Source organism: Amblyomma americanum, chromosome 3 (genome assembly GCF_052857255.1).
Source record: "Amblyomma americanum isolate KBUSLIRL-KWMA chromosome 3, ASM5285725v1, whole genome shotgun sequence".
NCBI classification, from domain to species: domain Eukaryota; kingdom Metazoa; phylum Arthropoda; class Arachnida; order Ixodida; family Ixodidae; genus Amblyomma; species Amblyomma americanum.
The window spans coordinates 203,913,176-203,932,298 of record NC_135499.1 but is presented as its reverse complement, the minus strand read 5'-3'; the positions used below and the strand labels follow the sequence as shown (position 1 = coordinate 203,932,298).

At 46.5% G+C, this 19,123-nt stretch overlaps 1 protein-coding gene across 2 annotated transcripts in view; it reads left to right on the top strand.

The window, feature by feature from the left end:
• LOC144125914 (uncharacterized) overlaps positions 1–19,123 on the top strand; it is a 43,209-nt gene that overhangs the window by 2,998 nt on the left and 21,088 nt on the right. The window contains exons 2-3 of one of the 2 annotated variants that reach the window (XM_077659724.1): positions 10,082–10,114; positions 11,707–11,815. In XM_077659724.1, coding sequence (XP_077515850.1) covers positions 10,082–10,114; positions 11,707–11,815 — 142 coding nt within the window. The remainder of the gene's footprint in view (positions 1–10,081; positions 10,115–11,706; positions 11,816–19,123) is intronic. The other variant, XM_077659725.1, reaches the window with a different exon arrangement.

The window sequence follows — 19,123 nt, the reverse complement described above, 5'->3', positions numbered from 1 at the left end:
CTCACTCACTCACTCACTCACTCACTCACAACTCCGCTTTTATTCTCCCACATCGACGTTGAAAGAGCAATCAAGCTACTCATTAACAAATTTTTTTTAAATTTCAGAATTAATGCATTCAGTGTGCCCCGTACTTCTATCACTGCCAGCATGGACAGCGAAGAGACAAAACTGCAAATTGCCTGAAATTAACAGCAAGAAAAAAAACCCCAACGGCTTATTAGTGCCTGTTGACTCCAGTGCAGCGAATTCACGTGCAGTCGGACACTGGCAAGCGGTTTTTTACTACGCTAGGAGCCGGTCACGTATTCCCTGCATCCGCATATATACGTGACCGCTTTCCACTTCACGAACAGACGTGGCTCAACGCTTACAATACCGGCCACAGGCTCGGCTATCCGCCTGGGCTGTTTTCGAGGTCGCTGGCTAAATAATTGCCCACGTCGGCTGCTGAATAATAAACCTTTCCTATTTTAGCACACAGAAAATGTTTATTTCAGCCTGTATAAGACTATTGTAAACGCCACGAACCGCTTCCAGATATACACCGTTACGTGACTGGTGTCTCTTCTGCGCGTATACTCTGGGGCATCCAAGATATGGCAAGCCAAGCATAGAAAGTGCGCGCAGTGAACTCTGAGGCTACCGGATGCACGAATTGGCCACTGGAATGCGCATCAATGGGCTCAGTAGATGATGTCCGGCCGCTCAGTGAGAGACATGTCGGTTTTGGCTTTCACAGTGGGGTTTGATGTAAGCATTAAGAAACTACTTCCGAACACTTCGTTACCAACCAAGCAAACAGCCTTGCATGATACTTTAGAGAGGCGAAAACATTGAAAACCACGTTTATAAGTGTGTGTTTTTTCGGCGTCAGAGGAATCAATGAATCCAAACAGCCATATTGCAACGTCGCACTGACTGCACTTTAATCCATTCTAATTGTCACAGTGTAAATGGGCCTAGGCCCGCTCAGGCGCCTGGGACAGAAGCAGAGCGTCAACACACGCAACTAAAGCGTATTAGAGAGAAAGGAACTTGATGCTCATATCAAAGTCTCATGAGGACAGAACCGACGTTTCGGTGTCGACTCAGTGTCTTCTTCAGGGTTGACTGGATGAAGCAGGGTTGTTAGCAGCAAAGACGCAAACAGAACGACATATGGAGACGGGGAACACGCAAGTTACAGACTAGTCACTACAGGCCCATATATAATACACATGGGAAAGCGGACGTCCTCTCTCCTGTCCAATGACCATTGAAAGGGGTTACGGATAGTAACTGTAAGCGCTCGACGGAAATGGCCGGCGTTACGGCATCTGACGCCGTGGATGGGGCCGTAGCGTCAGAGGATTGCCTAGTTGGGTTTGTTTCTAGGCTCTCTGCTGTAGATTATTCCAGGCCTCCTGAGCGGACCTGAACCCATTTAAGCCATAACGCTAAACCATCTTTCACCAAAAACACTGTCTCATTGCCTTGGAGGATTTCCGTGTACCCTGTACATTGGTTATTCGACGCGAAGTGGAGAAGCAAATCCGATGCGTCACTTGCAACGCTTCCGTTATTCGGTTGGCCATACCTTCTCTTATGCGAAGGCCATACCTTCTCTTTTTTTTTTTTGCGTTGCTCTCAAGAACGCCTTGTCTCCAACCTGCTAATGGCAGCCTTCTGCTTTTGGAAATCAGTAAACGGCAGCCCTAAAGCAACAGAACTATTTGAGAATGCCGAAAAATTGACGCAAAAAGAGTTTTAGGGCAACCATGGAGCCTTAAATCGGTTTTTGGCGATATAACTTTTTTATGTAAATCACAATAAAAATTTTCAACCTATATTGTTTCCAGGAGTGAGTTTGAGCATAAACTGATTATAGGCCTGCTTTTTGTTGCACGCGCGTTATCTGCTGCAGTTTCCGTCAGAATTTAGCATGCTATTATCTTGTGTTCTGACTGACTGTACTTTATTTATGAAAATTTGCTCATTTGCGCAACATGTGGCAAAATCGCGGCATTGACAAGCACTTCTTTGCATTGTATGCCCCTAATTCAAGACAGCGGATGCAGGTAGCATCGACTTCAAATTTATTTGCTATCAAATTTCTTTTCCAAAACGCAGTGATTGCGCGACATAGTTTGCATGCGACGCGTACGCTGTTGTGACACTAGCTGCTGTCGCTATAGGAGTACGTACGTAGGTGAACTGCGCCTGATTGTTTTACTGACGTCTGCAAAGGAAAAGAACACAATACATATGAAATATAAATTCTCCATTGTAGTAGTAGTAGTAGTAGTAGAAAACATTCATTCCAAAAAGGTAGGATAGAGAGGCGAAAATACAGATTTTGGGTGGAGTCCTTATTTCAGGACCCCAATGTCCACCGCAGTTGCTCTTGCTTGGGATATCACCTTTCGCTGCGTCGCCAAGTCAGAGCTGAGCAGGGCAGACTCCCACTGTTCCTCGGAGTGATGTTTGTCTAGTTCGGGGGGCTTGGGACCAGAGCAGCCCCATGTTACGTGATATATTGTTGGAATTCCGCCACACCAGGGGCAGATGCTGTCATATCTGTCGGGGAAGATGATGTGGTACTTGTGTAGGTTAGGAAAGGTGTTCGTCTGTAGTTGTCGCCAGTCCCTCGCCTCTGCCGCCGTTAGCTTACGGTGTGGTGGGGGATAGACTTGCCTTTGTGTTCGGAGAAGGAGGAGGCGCTCGCCGTACGTAGAGGGGAGAGGGGTGAGGTCGGGGAGGTTAGTCGCTCGGTTAGTATATCCTCGAGCTAGACTGTCCGCGGCCTCGTTTCCCTCGAGCCCCTCGTGCCCAGGAGTCCAAGTGATTTGGTGCTTGCATGTGGAATTTTGAACTTGTGGGGTAGTCAGAATGGGAGCGACGGAGTGTGGAAGTCTGCCAGAGAGGAAGAGGCGACACGCGGACTGGAAGTCAGTTTCAATCCCCGAAGTGACACCTGGGCTATGAGGGGCTCCGTAGGAGAGGGCTTCGGATTAATTTAGACCACCTGGGCTTCTTTAACGTGCGCTGACAGTGCACAGCACCCGGGCGCCGTTTTGCGTGTCGCGCCCATCGAAAGGCGACCACAGCGGCCGGGATCTCAAATATAGGCACATTTTATTAGCCGATTGCGAGCTTACGCTGAAAACAAATTGTGCGCAAAAGTTTATTTACGCTGCATCTACAAGTACCGTTTTTGTCAAAAGTAACCAGGCTGCCTGGTTTACTTCTCAGTTGCATAGCGCAACGCCTATCGCTCGTACCCATCAAACTATAAATCACTGTGAGGTATGGAGAACCCTTTTCCTCACCTTCCAAATACTTTTTTGGTTTCTAGGGAAGCCGTAGAGGCTATAGAGTCCCATTAAACGGCTTAGCAGAGAACTCTGGATTATATATTTTTTGCAAAGGCTGTACTTCGGTATAGGTACTCCTGATATCGAGAAGGTGTCATTTTTTTTTCGGTTGAATATATTATCCGTGAGCGGGGGGGTTGGGGCGTGCAAATAACTGAAGTATTGCGCTGGTAGCGAAGCTGGTATACTACCATTGGTAATGAAATCATGCTATCACGCATGAACAGAATTTTTCGCGAATTCTCTTCGCCGGGGCTTCATGGTGTGACGGAATCTGTAAGTGTTCCACGCTTTAAAAGTGGTAGTAGTAGTTGTTGTTTATTGACAATTAATAATAAAAGGAAGGAAAAGATTTGTGCCAGCCCGGGCTTCTGCCATCGCTACGGAAGCACCTGAGCTGGGGCAGCGGAAATAAAGGATAGCAGGCAGACTGGAGAAATGAAATCAAAGAGGTGTGGGGGGCAGGTAGAAAGGATAGGGGGGGAGAGGTACTATGTGCTAATAATCTATTTGCATATAATATATATACCGGTAATGCGCATCTGACGTCAATATTCAGAGTTCGCATGGGTGGACGCACACCTAGGCGGCTTTATAATGCATTGAATATGTAACCAGTTCTTTAATTGAAGCCGTTTGTATGCATTTCTCTTCGTAATCGGAGACTGACATATAGCAGATATAAGCTAGAATTCAGATCATGAAAGCGAAGCACCGTGAATGCTTAAAGAAAGAGTTTTTTGGCACGCTGTTCGAGAATACGAAAGAAATAGGCGAAGGCATACGAAGAATCGTGCGAGCGGATCGGAGCCAGTCCAGGAATGAAGTTACTGGCTTCAGACCTCCCGCATTAAAACCGGGCGCTCCAGTTTTGTATTCACCAGGCCTCGACAAGAAATCTCAAAGCTTTCTGTGCCTCAATTATGCCTCTTTTGCCGGCTTTTGAGCGCAGGCAAAGCGCGATAGCCGCAGATGCAGTAGTAAAGTGCCCACATAGCGATCGCCGTGAACTGATCTTATATGATCGCATGGCTTTGAGCATTCAAAAATAGCGCATTGACACCGTCTGTGACGTAAGAAAGGACGAGAATGACTGAGTGGCTGCAGAACCGAACGTGATAGACCGCTATGCTTAGCTGCATTGGCTGGGCGCTATTCCGGACTCCTGGTAATGCGCATACTTCTGACCATTCACAGAATAATTTTAGCACATGATTGGCCGCGATATGTTTCAGCCAGCACACCGTCTACCAAGTGCTGGTGATGTTAACAAAAGTTATGCGAGCGCGCCATCTTGAGGAACGTCAGTTCCTGATTGGCCGACTTTTGAGAGCCTCGCTGGCTATCGTGACTGGCCAGTCTACGCGTGCCAGCCAATCATGCACCGATCTCGGCTACGAACACGTGAGGACGGCTGCGGCTGGAGAGCCTTATCCTTGAGCTGGCGCGAAACGTGCGACCGTCCTTTTAAAGCTCGGCCTACGGGGCACCCCGTTACAACACGTACGTACTTGTGTACCGGCACGACGCTTCACGGATGTCGAGTTGGAAAATAAATTTGCAAGACGAGGAGACGAAACGCCCAAGTCACGCACGGAAGACGCAAACGCAGGCGCCGATTTTCTCGCCCCCTCCTCCTCATCCTCCGCCGCCGCGGACTCGCAGGCCGAGAGCGCGTCTGGTGTGGGTAGTTACGCAAGTGATCCCGCGCAAGTAGTCCCAGCGCGCGAAGCCGCACTCACATACACGCGCTCGGGGCGGCCCTGACGGTCGCGCTGTGTTTTCCCACCGGAAATAAATTCAGTGTCACCTGCATCTGTGCACGGCAAGCCGGAGTGACTGCCTGGGAGAGACCGTTTTATTTTGGGCCCCGACGAGGCCCTTGCGCGGCTCGAGACCACGGGCTTGGCAAGGGGGCTTCGTCAGTGAAGCCCGTGTGTCGCTGATCCGGGGAGCCCAGCCAAGCATCGCGAGTGTCCCGCGGATGGGAGGGTTACGCGGCGTTCACGGCCGCGGTTAGGCGCCCGGGAGACGAACGAGCACCGCAGATATCGTGAGCGAACCGTCAGGGAAGCTCGCCGTATTAAGACGCCCCGCAGCTTTCTGGTCCCAGTAGCTGTTTGGAGGCTCCTCTCCGACTATGCTTCTCAGAAAATCAAGTGTGCTAGCAGACCTTGTTTCTCATTAAGCACCAGATGGTTATCTTTTCTGTATGTAAAGCACTGAAATATTCGAGGGCGGAGCAGGGATGTAATCACGCTTGTTCAGGGATAGTAGTACGAATAGATAGCTTCTTATGAGGCCGAGTTTCGAGCAAGAATCATCGGGCGTCCTTAGCCGGCCTTATACGTCCACTGTATAACTGTAAACGACACACCAAATGCGCGCTGCATGCGAGTCTCCTACAAGGAGAGTTGTTAGTATACGGAATTGAAACAACGCACCGGAAATAACAAGCCGATATGCTTAGCAGGCTGTAGTCTTCGTCATGTGTATGGAGGCTGGAGACAGAACTGCTGGCTAACTATCGCAATGAAGTCGACAGCGCTCAAAGAGAATTAATGGAGTCCCCCGCAAAGCTGATGAGATAAGTTCAATTAAAAGGGCTTCCGAAAGACCGTCATCATGTTCCTGCTTCCCGTTAATCGTTTCTTGCACTGTATTGAGTGAGGAGAAGGGCATCAGATCACTTAGCGTGCAGTGCTTAAGGCTAAACGCATTACACTTGAGTTGCGCTGAGTTTGTATTACGAAGAGAATGTCAAACTTATTACGGCCTGGTTCGCTAATTGATGGCTGAATTTCAGTAACTTTCAGGGGTTCGGTAAGTACCACTGTGATTTCCCTCTTTACTCTTTAAGACACAGACCGGTCATGCAAACTTTGATCGCCGCGTTGAGGGGCGGCTGTTTAATGGTCATTCACGTTTGATATAATAGATGTGGGAATAGAGGTGCAGGGTAGGGGGCACGGTTCTGTTCCCTGCGCCCTACTTGTGAGTTTCACAGAGCGAGGAAAATGAGGGGAGAAGCGGTGAGCCAACAAATTTCGCCCCCCCCCCCCCCCCCCCCCCCCGCCTATACCTTGAAGAGCAGGAAGGTCCGATGAAAGTTAGTTCATTCTTTATTCACTTCCCCATGTTGCGTTTATTCAAAATTTATTATCGGAATCGTTTGAGTTCTTTCGTATTAGGCAAACGAAAAATAAGCAAAAGGAGCGAACGGAAGTACAAGACGAGATACGGACCGTCGTAAAATATGTTCCCATAACGGCACGCTTCTCAGATGCGACCGCATGAATTGCCAAAAGCGTTCGGAGGGCGTGAGCGATCCGCAGAGGCCGGTGCGCGATATAGCTGCCGCGGCCTTGACTCGGCCGCGTCCAAGGCCCGTCTTTATTAAGTGCCGCCCGTTCCAAGTGCCTTCCCCTCTTCTGTTCTTTTCTTTCTCCTCGTGGGCTTCCATCCGCGGGGAGTCCTCCGCGCTTCGTGCGCTTGTTTGTCACGGCAGCCCGTCCATGCCGCAAGTATTCTTTAAAACGAGCGCGGCGCAAGGACGGGCATTCCCTGGCTATAGCTTCGCGGCTCAGACAAGGCTGCACATGCGCTGCGCTAAGACTCGCACAAAGTTTAAGAGGCTTGTGTGATTCGCCCAGCCTGCTTTTGTGGCTTTGCACGCCGTCAGAACTGAGCTAAATATGAATGTGATCAAGAAAATTCGTCTACTTGGGCAGTAGAAGAACCTGTGCCTTTCACTGCAAGTGCGCTCTTATACCTCACGCGCAACTGCTCGACAGTCGCATGCGAGTTCGTTAGTAATTGTGTTCAAGGGCTGTCTGCGATGAATACTCCCCAAGCCTTTTTAAAAGTTGTTTGTTAGTTGTGTTTCTCTTGTAGAGACACAAAGAAGGCTCCGCCTCGTCATGCGGCAGGCATTATATTCAGTCCACAGCGCCACATGGTACCCATTGGTTTTCTTATGCATGGGCACAAGTTTACCCCGGCCTGGTGCTCGGCTTTTTCTTGGGTGACATGCTTGAGATGAGGGTCTCTGACCAAACTGTAGCTTCATCGGGCCGGCGATACATACTACTGTCGAACTACTAAAATCCTCCTCGTGCGGTGAAGCCTGATGGCGGCTTTTTTCTTTTTTTTTGGTCAAGAAGTTTTCCCCCAATAATTTCACCCAAAATAAAACAGAGCACCAGGCGGCAGAAATGCTTGCACCCATCCAAAAACCTGGGGTGTACGGCGGCACTGGGGATCGAACTCAGCACCTCCCACACGCGAAGCGGGTGCTTAAATCGTTCTCGGTTGATGGGCGTGGACCTTTGGTGGGTGCCTGCCGTTATGAATAGTGGTACGAACATGGCGTGCCTCAAGAATGTGCAGGTCACAGAGGGTACACGTTAAGCACCAGCAACTGACTTTTTTGTAATCGATTCATTTTTCTGCGAAGCATACATCAGCAGATTAGAATCACCTTTCCGGTTCGCCAGCCAGCGTTCAAGACAACCTACGCTTCCGCACGAATTTAGCTAACATTTAATAACAATGTATCTATAGTTCTGAATTACCATTCTTATTTTTCCCCGTGCTTTCAATTGTATGCTTGCGACTTTAGATAGAACTGTATAATCAGGAACAGGACGCTTGTATTTTTTTAGTTTTGGTTTAACCTATGTAATCTTTTGTAAACCACTCCTTTCTGAACCTTGAGGGTATCAATAAAAAAAATAAAAAAATTTTCGTTGCAGGGGACTACTTTTCATGCTTAACAGTTTGACAGATTCAAATGAAAGGTTCAACCTGAGCTTTACGGAAGGCGTATCAATCTTTGATGGCGCAATGCTCTAACGTCGACAGCTCTCCACAGCGCTATTTGGCGAGAAATACTTTATGAATGAAATTCTGTCGTTGTTCTTCTTAATTCTAGTTTTATTACTGTTATTACAATAAGAACCTGCTTTAGTTATTGTTGTTATTATCTTTACTGCTATTGTACGCATGGGGGTGCAACTTACTGGCGAATTTAGTTTTCCCGCTAGGGATATAGACGACGGACATGTGACCTCTGTGCCAGTTTTACTTTGAAAGTCTGCTGAAAGAAGGGCAAATGAAGCAATCAAATTAATGTTTATTATATAAAGCAGAATCTCTGCTGATATCGTGGATTGTTCAAGTGTTATTTTGCATTGTATCGATAAAGTTTCACTGAGACAGTACATGCAAACACTCTTTATCGCCGCACTAAACACGCACACTGCAACGCGCAAGGTGCTATGGCCAGCATCATGCAATCAAACAGTATATTTCAATTTTTATTGCTGCACAATTTACAGCTCACTGCTCTTGCAGTAGGTCTGTTTTCTTGCAGCTGTTGACCATTTTTGCACATAGGCAGGGCTGCTTTACTGGGGTTATTATTCTGAGATAAAAAAAAGTAAGTTTAGAAGCATTATCAGGGAAAGAAAGACGACAACCAATCCTGTAATAACCTCTGGCTTACCCGCTGAAACCAGCCGTGTCCCCATAAATTTGAGCTCTTTCCGCGTTTCTTCAAGTGCAGCCCACCTCTACTACACACGTGGCAAACACTGGCGCGATGGAATTATTTGCACAAAAAAGATAATCAAATTATCCCTACTAACACGGTTTCGCGTCGAGTGGTAAGCATAGCTAACATTTGATATAATGGTGTTGGATGCTTGTGAGCAGAATATTTTGCCGTTTACTCTACGATCTGAAACAGTTTCATGCATTACCCCTGACGTTTACGTTTCCTCGAGTAGAAAATCAATGAAGCATAAATGCCGGCAGTTTAGTAGTTAACGTCGCATGGCTGGTTAGTCCGGTCTCTGGAAGCATCTCCACCCTGCACACCGTCATATTACAATCGACCAGCGGTGTGCAAACTACACTCTGTATCGCTAAATCGGGGCAGTTCGGTGGATTCCACATTTCGTGTCATCGAATCATGGCCCGAATTCTCAAACACCGTCCCACGTCAAACAATTCGTCCACTGGTTCATCCCCGTGACTTCGGTACATATAATAGAGTTTTTTAAAGCCTACCAGTTGCGAACCCCGAATAAAAAAAAGGTTATCAGATGATGGCGCCGCCAGTGACCTCCCCAATCAGCTATAGGCAACACACTACAAATTCCCTTTTGCGTGATTTGAGCTGTCCAGAGCAGTTAGTGGTGCCTTCCGCTGGGAGCGCTACAACCGACTTCCGAGTTTGATTTGCACATTTGCACAAATCGGAACGCCGTATGTTTTGATGCATGACCCCTGTGGGGTGTTTGGAAAGTGGTGTGATCTTTAAGAGCTGTAGTCATCTGCACTGTGGTACTGTAACTGTTCTTGTGGCTAAGCAGCTTTGTGAATTCGGGTTTTGATGAACTGACACCAGCTCTAGCCTCCGTATTGTTGCTCCGTTTCAGAGAAAAAAAATTATAAGGGACTGTTGTCGGCGGCACGAAATTTTGCGGATAAAGCAACGTCGTTCTAGAGTGAGTTTGAGCCGATCAAATAGTGTAAAGTTACAAAGCAGCCGCCCATACTTGTAATGGCGGTGGTGTGAAAACGTTGCTTCTCGCAACCAGAGCCCGCGATAAACGTGAGCGGGCTCAGCCAAAGCCACATTTTATGCAGTTTTACGCATAATGTTGACACACCGGGGGTGACGTGCTGGTCTGAGACTTCGCCGCTTATTTGAATTTCAGACGCCGTGGCATCTCCGCACTTTATCAGAGTGGGTACGTATGCATGCACCCAAGACAGGCATGACGTGTGGAGGACTCTTACCAGAATGCGTTTGTGGTGCACTAACGGTCGTCTGGTCTCTTCTTTTATTTTGCTTGTGTTGAGAATGTCAGAGTAGCTGTTTTCGTGAAAGATTTCAAGTGCCTGTGGTTAGTACGAGAAAGTTAATGATGCGCCCATGCAGGTTAAACGTCGCGCAATATGTGTGCATTTCTCAATATTTGCAGCCGTCGCTTTAAAAAAAAACAATAACGCTGTTAACCTGGCAATTTCTTTTGCCATCCAAATAAAACCAACACAGAGACAAAGTGTCGTTGCCTGGGATAGTTTTTAAAATGTTTGCATGCTTATTGCATTTCTTGCCCTTTCTTTGTGAGTTTGCGAGGCAACAATAACTCATTACGTAGGTTTTAACTTCCGCTTTCTTGACGATAATCAGGTTTGCGCTCTCTTGTACGTGTGTTTTTTTGAGGCGTGGTAACGCTTTTGACACGGAACAAAAAAAATGCAAAAGATGGCCAAACAGGAGAAACTGTGTTCTGTTTCTTTTCCTTTATTCGTACATTTCGTATAGGAAATACAATGTAATGGGTTTTGTGATAGACGTGTACCAACTTATCGTGCATTGCCCCGAAGCCTGTTAGCTTGATTCTTCAACGCCTGAAGCATTCGCGAAGTGCACCATTTCTTCATTATTTTTTTCGCATATTTGAAAATAGCTTATTTCCAGTGTGTTTCCGGCGCATGTCTTACCTAATTCACTTTTTCGGTTATTGTTTCCGACGGCGTGCCGGTGGAGTACGTCGCAAGTGCTTTCTGCCCCGTCTAGGGAAGCAGAGGCTTCCATTTGTGAGCCCATCTCTCACTAGCGAATACACTACTCTTTCGCCTTCATCAGATCGACTGCAATTACTCAGCTGTCACTCTTTGTCAAGGGGTGTCAGCATCGTTAACAGCAAGCCCTGGCTTGCATGCTGAAAGGATTTGTAAAACGATAATCGTAGCTGCTGTCAGGAGTTTTGGGTTAAAACGTCATTACCATACATGGTCAATGCCCTTTGAATCCATTTTCAGGCAAGTGCTGATAAACGAATATGGACGGCACTTGGCATCCTGAGTACATGACTGATAAGCATGTTGAAAGTACTTTGCACGAGGCTGATGTGCGCACGTCGGACTTTATTTTTGCATGGATAGCATAAAAACCAAACCTGACGCGTGGGCCTTTCGCTTATTGAAAATAAGCTGCATGTATCACAAGCTGACAAAAACAAAAATAAAAGCAAAAAGACCCCCAAGAGGGCAGTGGATAGCAGGAGGGGGGGTACTGCCCAAGAGTGCAATGACCTCACAAGAAATATAATTTTGGAACTTATTTTGGGGGAATTGGATTTGAGCTGTGACAGCTAGGGCTAAAGGCGTAATTCGATCATACATGGAATACTGGCGAAGGTATTATCTGTGGACCTATTTCAACTTCGTGAAGAAACTGATGCTTCACTGGGCTAAAGGCACTTTCCAGGGAGTACCTAATCTAGACGGGCAATTACGTCACATAAATGACGTGTAACTTGTCTCCTTGCAGCGGACGAGTGTGACATGGAAACGATACGAGAGAAGGTGAACGCTACCAACGAGAGGCTGCGGAGGACAGACTACAAGGATGGGCACGCCTACTCCAAACAGACCTGCCAGTGAGTAAGACACTGTGATGCTCTGTTTTCTCATTGCGCAAGCTGAGTTTTTTTTTGCTTTACTTGTAGCCAACAAATCAGAAAAGAAGGAACAGATAGAGCTATAATGTGCTCCACAAGATTCATAATAAACTTCGCACGGCCATGGAAGGAAATGTGTGCTGCACCACATTGCCTCGGTGAGAAGGAAAAAAGCTGAAAGTTTGAAAGTTTGAACGTTTTCGCGTTAGCTCCTGCCATAGATAAAATCAATGCGTAAAAATTGTTTGCTACATATGGTCGACGTCCGGTAATTCCAATTCAAAGGGGATCGAAAATTTATTCGCGTATAATGCGGAATTCGAGTTAAGAAGAAAATTTTTAAATACACGTGACGTTGACGGGCCCGAATCGTCAGCTCGGATAAACTGGGTGTTTCGAATTAAGCCGTTTCGACATAATGAGATTCCAGCGTGTTAGTAATCGCTGAATTTGAGTGCTCTGTTATAAAAGTTTCTTCTGTGTTAAAGTGTAAACTACACATCTTTTGAGATACGAGACTTATCTACCACTTCTTGGTGCCTAAACGATAGCAGCCACAGTTTCAGAAAAAAATAAATGCGGTGGGCTGATATCAGAGGAAAATGGCATGACAGTGTAGAGAGAAAATCAAGTACATAATTAAAGAAAGAATATGTTGTATGAAGTAGGCCCTAAACGCACGTTTAAGAGTGCATTCTCTTTAGCTGGTTGGTGTTGCCTCATGAACAAGCCCACTCAGAGGTGGACGGAGAGAGGGAGAGAGAAGAAATTACGCTCTTGGTGTCTTTTCTGTGTTTGCCCTCGCCTCTGTGAGCTTGTTCGTGATCTAATGGAAGCAAGTGTGCAAATGCAAGTTGATTGAAATACTACGACCGACCATGTAAAGGTGGTCGGAACACCTGTGCGACATAAGCTTTTGTAGGTACTAGATGTCAGTACTTGTTTTGGTAACTTTGTGTTGTTCGTAAACGCTCTCGTATTGTAAACAAGAATCTAACGGTACAACACACACGCACGCACGCACGCGCTCTCACAGACACGAACACAAGCGAAAAGGAATCCACGAGGAAAGGTGAACACATAACGGCAGAATAATGCAAGACAGCGACGAAAGGGGAGGGACGCAGCTTTGACAGCACATCACTTAGGTGCCGATGATGATGATGTCACGGTCCTTACTTACCAGAGCCAGCCAGTCACACGCTAGTCCCTATTGAAAGTAGCAACAAGAATCCTTGGAGATGATGAAGGAATCCAAGAAGTAATAATAAATGGAAGAACGATGAGGGAGGGGAAAACAAGCGAAGCAAAGCGCACAGGAACAGCCGATCTCACTCACTTCAATGCTTCCACTCAGGTCAGCATAAATTAATTTTTGTTGATCCGGCAAATACAGTTGTCTTAGAAATTTCGTTCTAACGGGACTTCGTTTTTGCGGGCCTCAACTTAACGGAACCAACGACAGGCCCCAGTTAATAATAATTGGTTTTTTGGGGAAAGGAAATGGCGCAGTATCTCTCTCATATATCGTTGGACACCTGAACCGCGCCGTTAGAGAAGGGATAAGGGAGGGAGTGAAAGGAGAAAGGAAGAAGGCGGTGCCGTAGTGGAGGGCTCCGGAATAATTTCGACCACCTGGGGATCTTTAACGTGCACTGACATCGCACAACACACGGGCGCCTTAGCGTTTTTCCTCCATAAAAACGCAGCCGCCGCGGTCGGGTTCGAACCCGGACAGGCCCCAGTTCCGACGCCCTGCGAAGCTCTGCCTTGAACTTCTCGCGTTTCTTCTGAGACCTCGGAGACACGCGCCGACAGATGGACACACGCGCTATTTCGGGAAGCCACCTCCCTCCTACCCGTCGCCCCCGCTTCCAACCAAAGCGCTGAGCCTTTTCGCGCTGAGCCGCTTACGTCACCGCGCAGCCTCCGCAGCGGCAGGGCCTGTCCCACCGCTGACAAACGCGACGCTTACTTCGGAATTGTTTTTCCGCATTCCTGTGCGCACGACACGCTCGTGAGCTTGTTAACGACAGGCTTCGATGCTTGCCGCACAATTTTTTTTACCCTTCATTTTCTTCGGGCTGCTTCCCTGCGCTGAGAACCATTGCGGAATTGAGTTTTAAATCACTTCTATACTCTCTGTGCTCAATTTTGGAAGGCTGTTTCATTTACTTTTGCCATTTGTAGTAACTGCCTCGTACTTATTGCTACTAAAGCGCAGTAATATAGAGGTGTTGGTTTATCGCACTTTACTTGTCGTTGTAACACACAAGAGCGTGGCTAGAAACATGAAAATTCATCATTCATGGCTTGTTTGTCTCTTCTTATTCGTATTGTCGGCTTGCAGTGGGTATTGAGCCCAGAAAATTCGTCACAAGACAGCAGCAATAGATACCTTCCCCTTGACGTTTGTACGCGTTACGTAAACTGCACCACACAGTTACAGCAGCGGCCTAGAACCCTGCAAGTTAACTGGAAAGCTATCAATTACTGTAAAAGACAATATCATGCCCTTCCTTTGGACGCAGCGCACCATCCAATGCGCAATTTTAGACGATAGTTTTTTACTCCACTTTAGTGATAACGTGCTTTGAGCGCCGACCAAAAACACGTCCTGATAACCGACAAAAGCACACGACGCGATTGTAGACTTGTAGACCCGTGTTTCGCCCCTTCATAAAAAGCCCGCGCGAGTGGCAGAAAAATGACTTCCGGTGCCGCTAGTAAGGTGGAGCTGTGATCGCGCTCTCTTCCTTCCTAGCCGGCAAATCGATTTGCGCCTTGAAAACAGATCACTGCTGCGCGATGTCGGAGACGTAGTACGTAGTTCCGGTGTCTCAACGAAGGCTGAGCTGGCGAGCGCATTGCCAAACTTTCCACTGGAGGGCGCTTATTATACTGGCTTTATTGTATAAAAGTTTATTATATTGGCGTCTTGTTTCCGCTTTGATGAATCAGGTACCACTTTTTTCAAAAGTGTAGAGCATAGGGGGAATTGCTTCTAACCCGTGTTGTGGGAAGCTTGTAGCATCCGTGGAAGTCTGAACTTTCGGAGTGGGAAGGACCAGAGTTTCTCTTAGTAGTAGTATTAGTAGTTTATCAGGGCCGGATTAAGAAAAAGGGGGCCCTGTGCCAATGCACGTGTAGCCCTCCCCCTCTCTCTTTTCATTCTCTTGGCGGTCGACCCCCCCCCCCCCCCCCCCACCCCTGCCTTTACCACACTACCGGAATACATCCGGATGTTTCGTTTTAACGGCGCCAAATTAAAAAGAAAAAGAGCATAGTGCGATCAATGGGATACATGCGACTGTAATGCGTTAGTTCTAGCTCTTTGTTCTTTATTAAAATTCAGCACAAGCATCAGGGTGCAGGAATCATTATACACATTACACAATAAATACACAATTTATTCGCGATATATTCAATACTTACGGCAACACAAACACGATAACGTGGGCACTAGACTGCACATGAAAATTATCAACTCTAATTACGAAAATGTATTGGAAATGCCCTCGATGAAAATAAAACAAGTGTGGACGACGGCAAATAAACGCGGTGCTGATAGGCACCCTTTGTAATGAGACTAAAAAAATACAAATAATAGAGTTGATCGTAATCAGGTTTATTACTGCAGGAACAACAAACGAGAATGCAACAACGAAGCTTTATATTTTTTTTTGGATTACAGCTACGCGTTTTATTGCCAATATGGAGGCTGGAAGACGAGAGATGAAACAAGCTCATTGGAAAGTTTGATGCATATGCAAACAGTTCTCTTTTAAAAGGTCATCTTTTGCGCCTTCGTTTTGGGGAAATCGGATATATTCTGCTCGAAAGATAGATCGTGAAGAGGGTCATTGTCAATGCAGATGACAGCAAGTGATTTCAACTTTTCGTTTAGAAGGTTTCAACGAAGGCGATTTTTTTTTATCTGTGACAACTTGGAAAACGGTTGCTTTCTCTCACAGTTTGCGATCTGCATGCTTGGGTATATTCGTATAGAAATGGAAAGTTATAGAAACACATTAATAGGTTTTCCTTCACTCTGCGACTTCTTTATTTACAGACTACTCTTGTCTTGGCACACAGAGCTTTGCAGAAAGTTCGCGAACTGATTGATTTCGGCTAAAAATGCTTGCTTCAAATCATTTTTGTAGATTTTCACCAACCTCATAGTCTGTGATCTCGCTACCAACTTCTGCCAGTAATTTTAAGAATACGAACCTTTCGCAGAGTTCAGTGTATACGAAGACTTCCGCACTTGCAAACAATAGCCTAGCCTGTCGAGCATAACTTTTTGCTAGACTTTGGTTTATTCCTAAATAAGTAAAGCAACGCGAATGAAGGTGCCCGAAGATGGAACAGGAAAGAGCGCTCTTTCCTGTCTCATCTTTGTTTCGCCTTCGGGCACCTTCATTCGCGCTGCTTTACTTGTGTCGGTTGTCAAGTAGAACATTGTAGGTCTTCACGATTAACTATTTTTCTGCCTTGTAGCCTACTGTCACTTTTCCCGTCTGGATATATTTACTCAAAGTGATACGTTTGACGTCATTATAATAGCAATGATGGCTGTGGATAAAGGTACGCCGGAAGGCCCTTGTACACTATTTTTTCCGAGTACGTCGAGCAGACCTGACCAACGTGTCTTTCAAAGTAGAGCCGTTTTATGCTCTCGGCGGTGAATTCTATTTTCTTCTCGTTGCACGAGGTTAGCAGACAAGGGAATGGAAAGAGGTGCTGTAATGGCTTACATGACGGAAGCAACGAAACCAAGCAGCATATGGGGTGTCTTTGTTTCTTTTTTAATTTGTAGTTTTTCGTCAATGCTGGATTAATAAAAGTAGAAGAAAAACAGATATCCCCTATGCTCCTTGATTTCGGTGCGAAATTCGGAGGTCGTGGGTTGTGATGCCACCGGCGGCATGTGGTTGTTTCTGTTCTGCTTTTGTTATTCTCCCGAAAAACTACAAATAAAAAAAACAAAGCAACCCCTGCGCTCCTTGGTTTCAGTGACTGTTTGCTTCCGTCAAGTACTCACGAGGCTAGTTATACATTAAGTTGATTCAAGAACATTTGCGATCACTGCCCATAATGGGGCGATTGGAGTTCGGCGTGCGTACTTCGGAGCAGTTCGTGTCAAACACCATGTACTACTCCGGTTTCACCGTTTCCCGCACTTCGTTTTGTTGCAGCTTGCGAACTGCAAAATTACTCCTGCTATTTCCATGTCACCATATATGAAGCCCATGTAAGTGCTTTTCTCCCGTGCGCCGAAATCCGCTTCGTCAACTTGGCACCTTGTTTCCTTGCTGGCGAGCCGCTGTCCTCCAGTCGATGTTGAGTGCACTGTGCATCGACGCTCCAAATACGCATTTGTGGCGATGGCTAAGCGGAGACTTTTCGGCTCGCTGTAAGCTCGAATACATGAGTGTTTAAGCTTCATATGTGGGGACAAGCTGCGGGCAGGGCACTTCTGTCGTCTGCCCTGGAAAACGTTGGTGTTTGCCCAGAAGTGGCTCATATACGCTTCCTACTTCTGCAGTTGCTCCTCCTCCGTGTATTGTGGCCAAGCACGCCTTCATCCCGCGGGGAGCTTCGGCTTGGTAATCGCCATTGTGCCAGTAACTGTAGGCCTGAAAAATTTATCATATTATTGCTGTTGCCATAGCTGTCAAGCAGATTATTAAAATTTTAAAGGCTATTATTCGATTTGCCGGTAAAGAAGAGCTAGCACATGATATATCTTGCGTATTACTTTCGGGTGCTTCGCAGGGTAAGGTGCGTGTTGCTCGATGTACGAGGGCTCGATTCCTGTATGCCGCTGCGCGTCAGAGGTCGGAGCAGAATTTCCGGCAGCACAAATGCTGGAGATAGCTTTCCTATATCAGGACCAGAGTGAGGTGAGAGATTACGAGACTGTTTACTAAGCCGGAGTGTGAAGGCATCTAGAGAATACACATATTTGTTGGCCGTCGCGTCGCCTGGCCACCGTCGCTTGCTTACGACGTGTTTTAAGTGACGGCGCGGCGCGCACAGCCGACTCTTATAAAAATGGTCTGTATACAGTCTATAGACTTCTTATAGACTCTAGTTCCTAACTATAGCTATTTTTGTCTATTCACAGTCTATAGACTGTCTATAGAGAAAAGTGTACTAAAAGTGTATGGCCATAAACCTGTAGATTGTCTATAGACTGCCTGTAGGATTTGTATTGCCTATAGATTATTCTATAGAATTTCTATACGCAGTCTGTAGAGTTTATAGACAGATGTCTATGGTCAGTCTATAGACTGTCTAAAGAAATTTTTCTAAGGGTGCATGAAGAAGCTGATCTGCGATTTTTGAGAGCGCTGCGAGTATTTCGCTATGTGAGAACGTAATCGCGTGTGCATTTATTATCGCGGGTTCTCCGCGAATGTCAGTGGCTTTAGTCGCGACGAGCGGACGAGATTCCGGATATGACACACGTCTTTGGTAGCAGCGTACGAACTGCAAAATTATTCCTTGCTCTTTCCATGCAAGCAATGGAGGCCCGTGAGATTTTAAGGCGTAAGCCTTTCTTGGCTCATGAGTGGCGTGGACAGAAGTTGTAGACGAAAGTTTCTGGACGAAAGTTGTCTGCACGAACGGTCAATCAACACTTGGTAAGCATCGTGCATGTAATGAAATAAAAAGCCAAGAATTAAAAGTAAAAACCAAAAATGAAAAAAAAACAAACAGTAAAATAATAAAATAAATAAAAAATTTAAGAGTAAAAGTAATAAACATAAAATGCAAAACAAATAAAAATAACACATACAAAATAAAGACAAACTTGAAAAATGGAGGGACACAGAGAGGAAAGGGAAACTCTTTCGCATTTCCACGTAAGTGCAATCCTGTAATTTCTTTTTTTCCCGCGTGCCGAAGTCTGCTTCATAAACGCGGATGACCTACTTGTGGCGAACCGTGTTCTCGAGTCGAAGTTGGAGTGCGCGTGCCGCTTCTCTACTCGCGTATGACGACGGCTGAGCCGTGGTCCGTTCGGCTCGCGCTAACTTCGAACCCGCCGGGGTTTAAGCTCCGTGAGCGCGAACTTTCGCGAGCAGACGAAGCTACGGGCTGGGCGCTTTTACAGTTTTTCCCAAACTACCCAAACAACGTCTGTGTTGACACGGAAGAGTCTCTCGCAAACTTCCCAAACAATGTCGCTGTTTACCCAGAAGCAGTTCGTTCACGCTTCTGGCTTTCTGGTCTTTTCTTTGGGCACTGCCGTCCAGCACGCCTTTGCCTCGGCCGTCT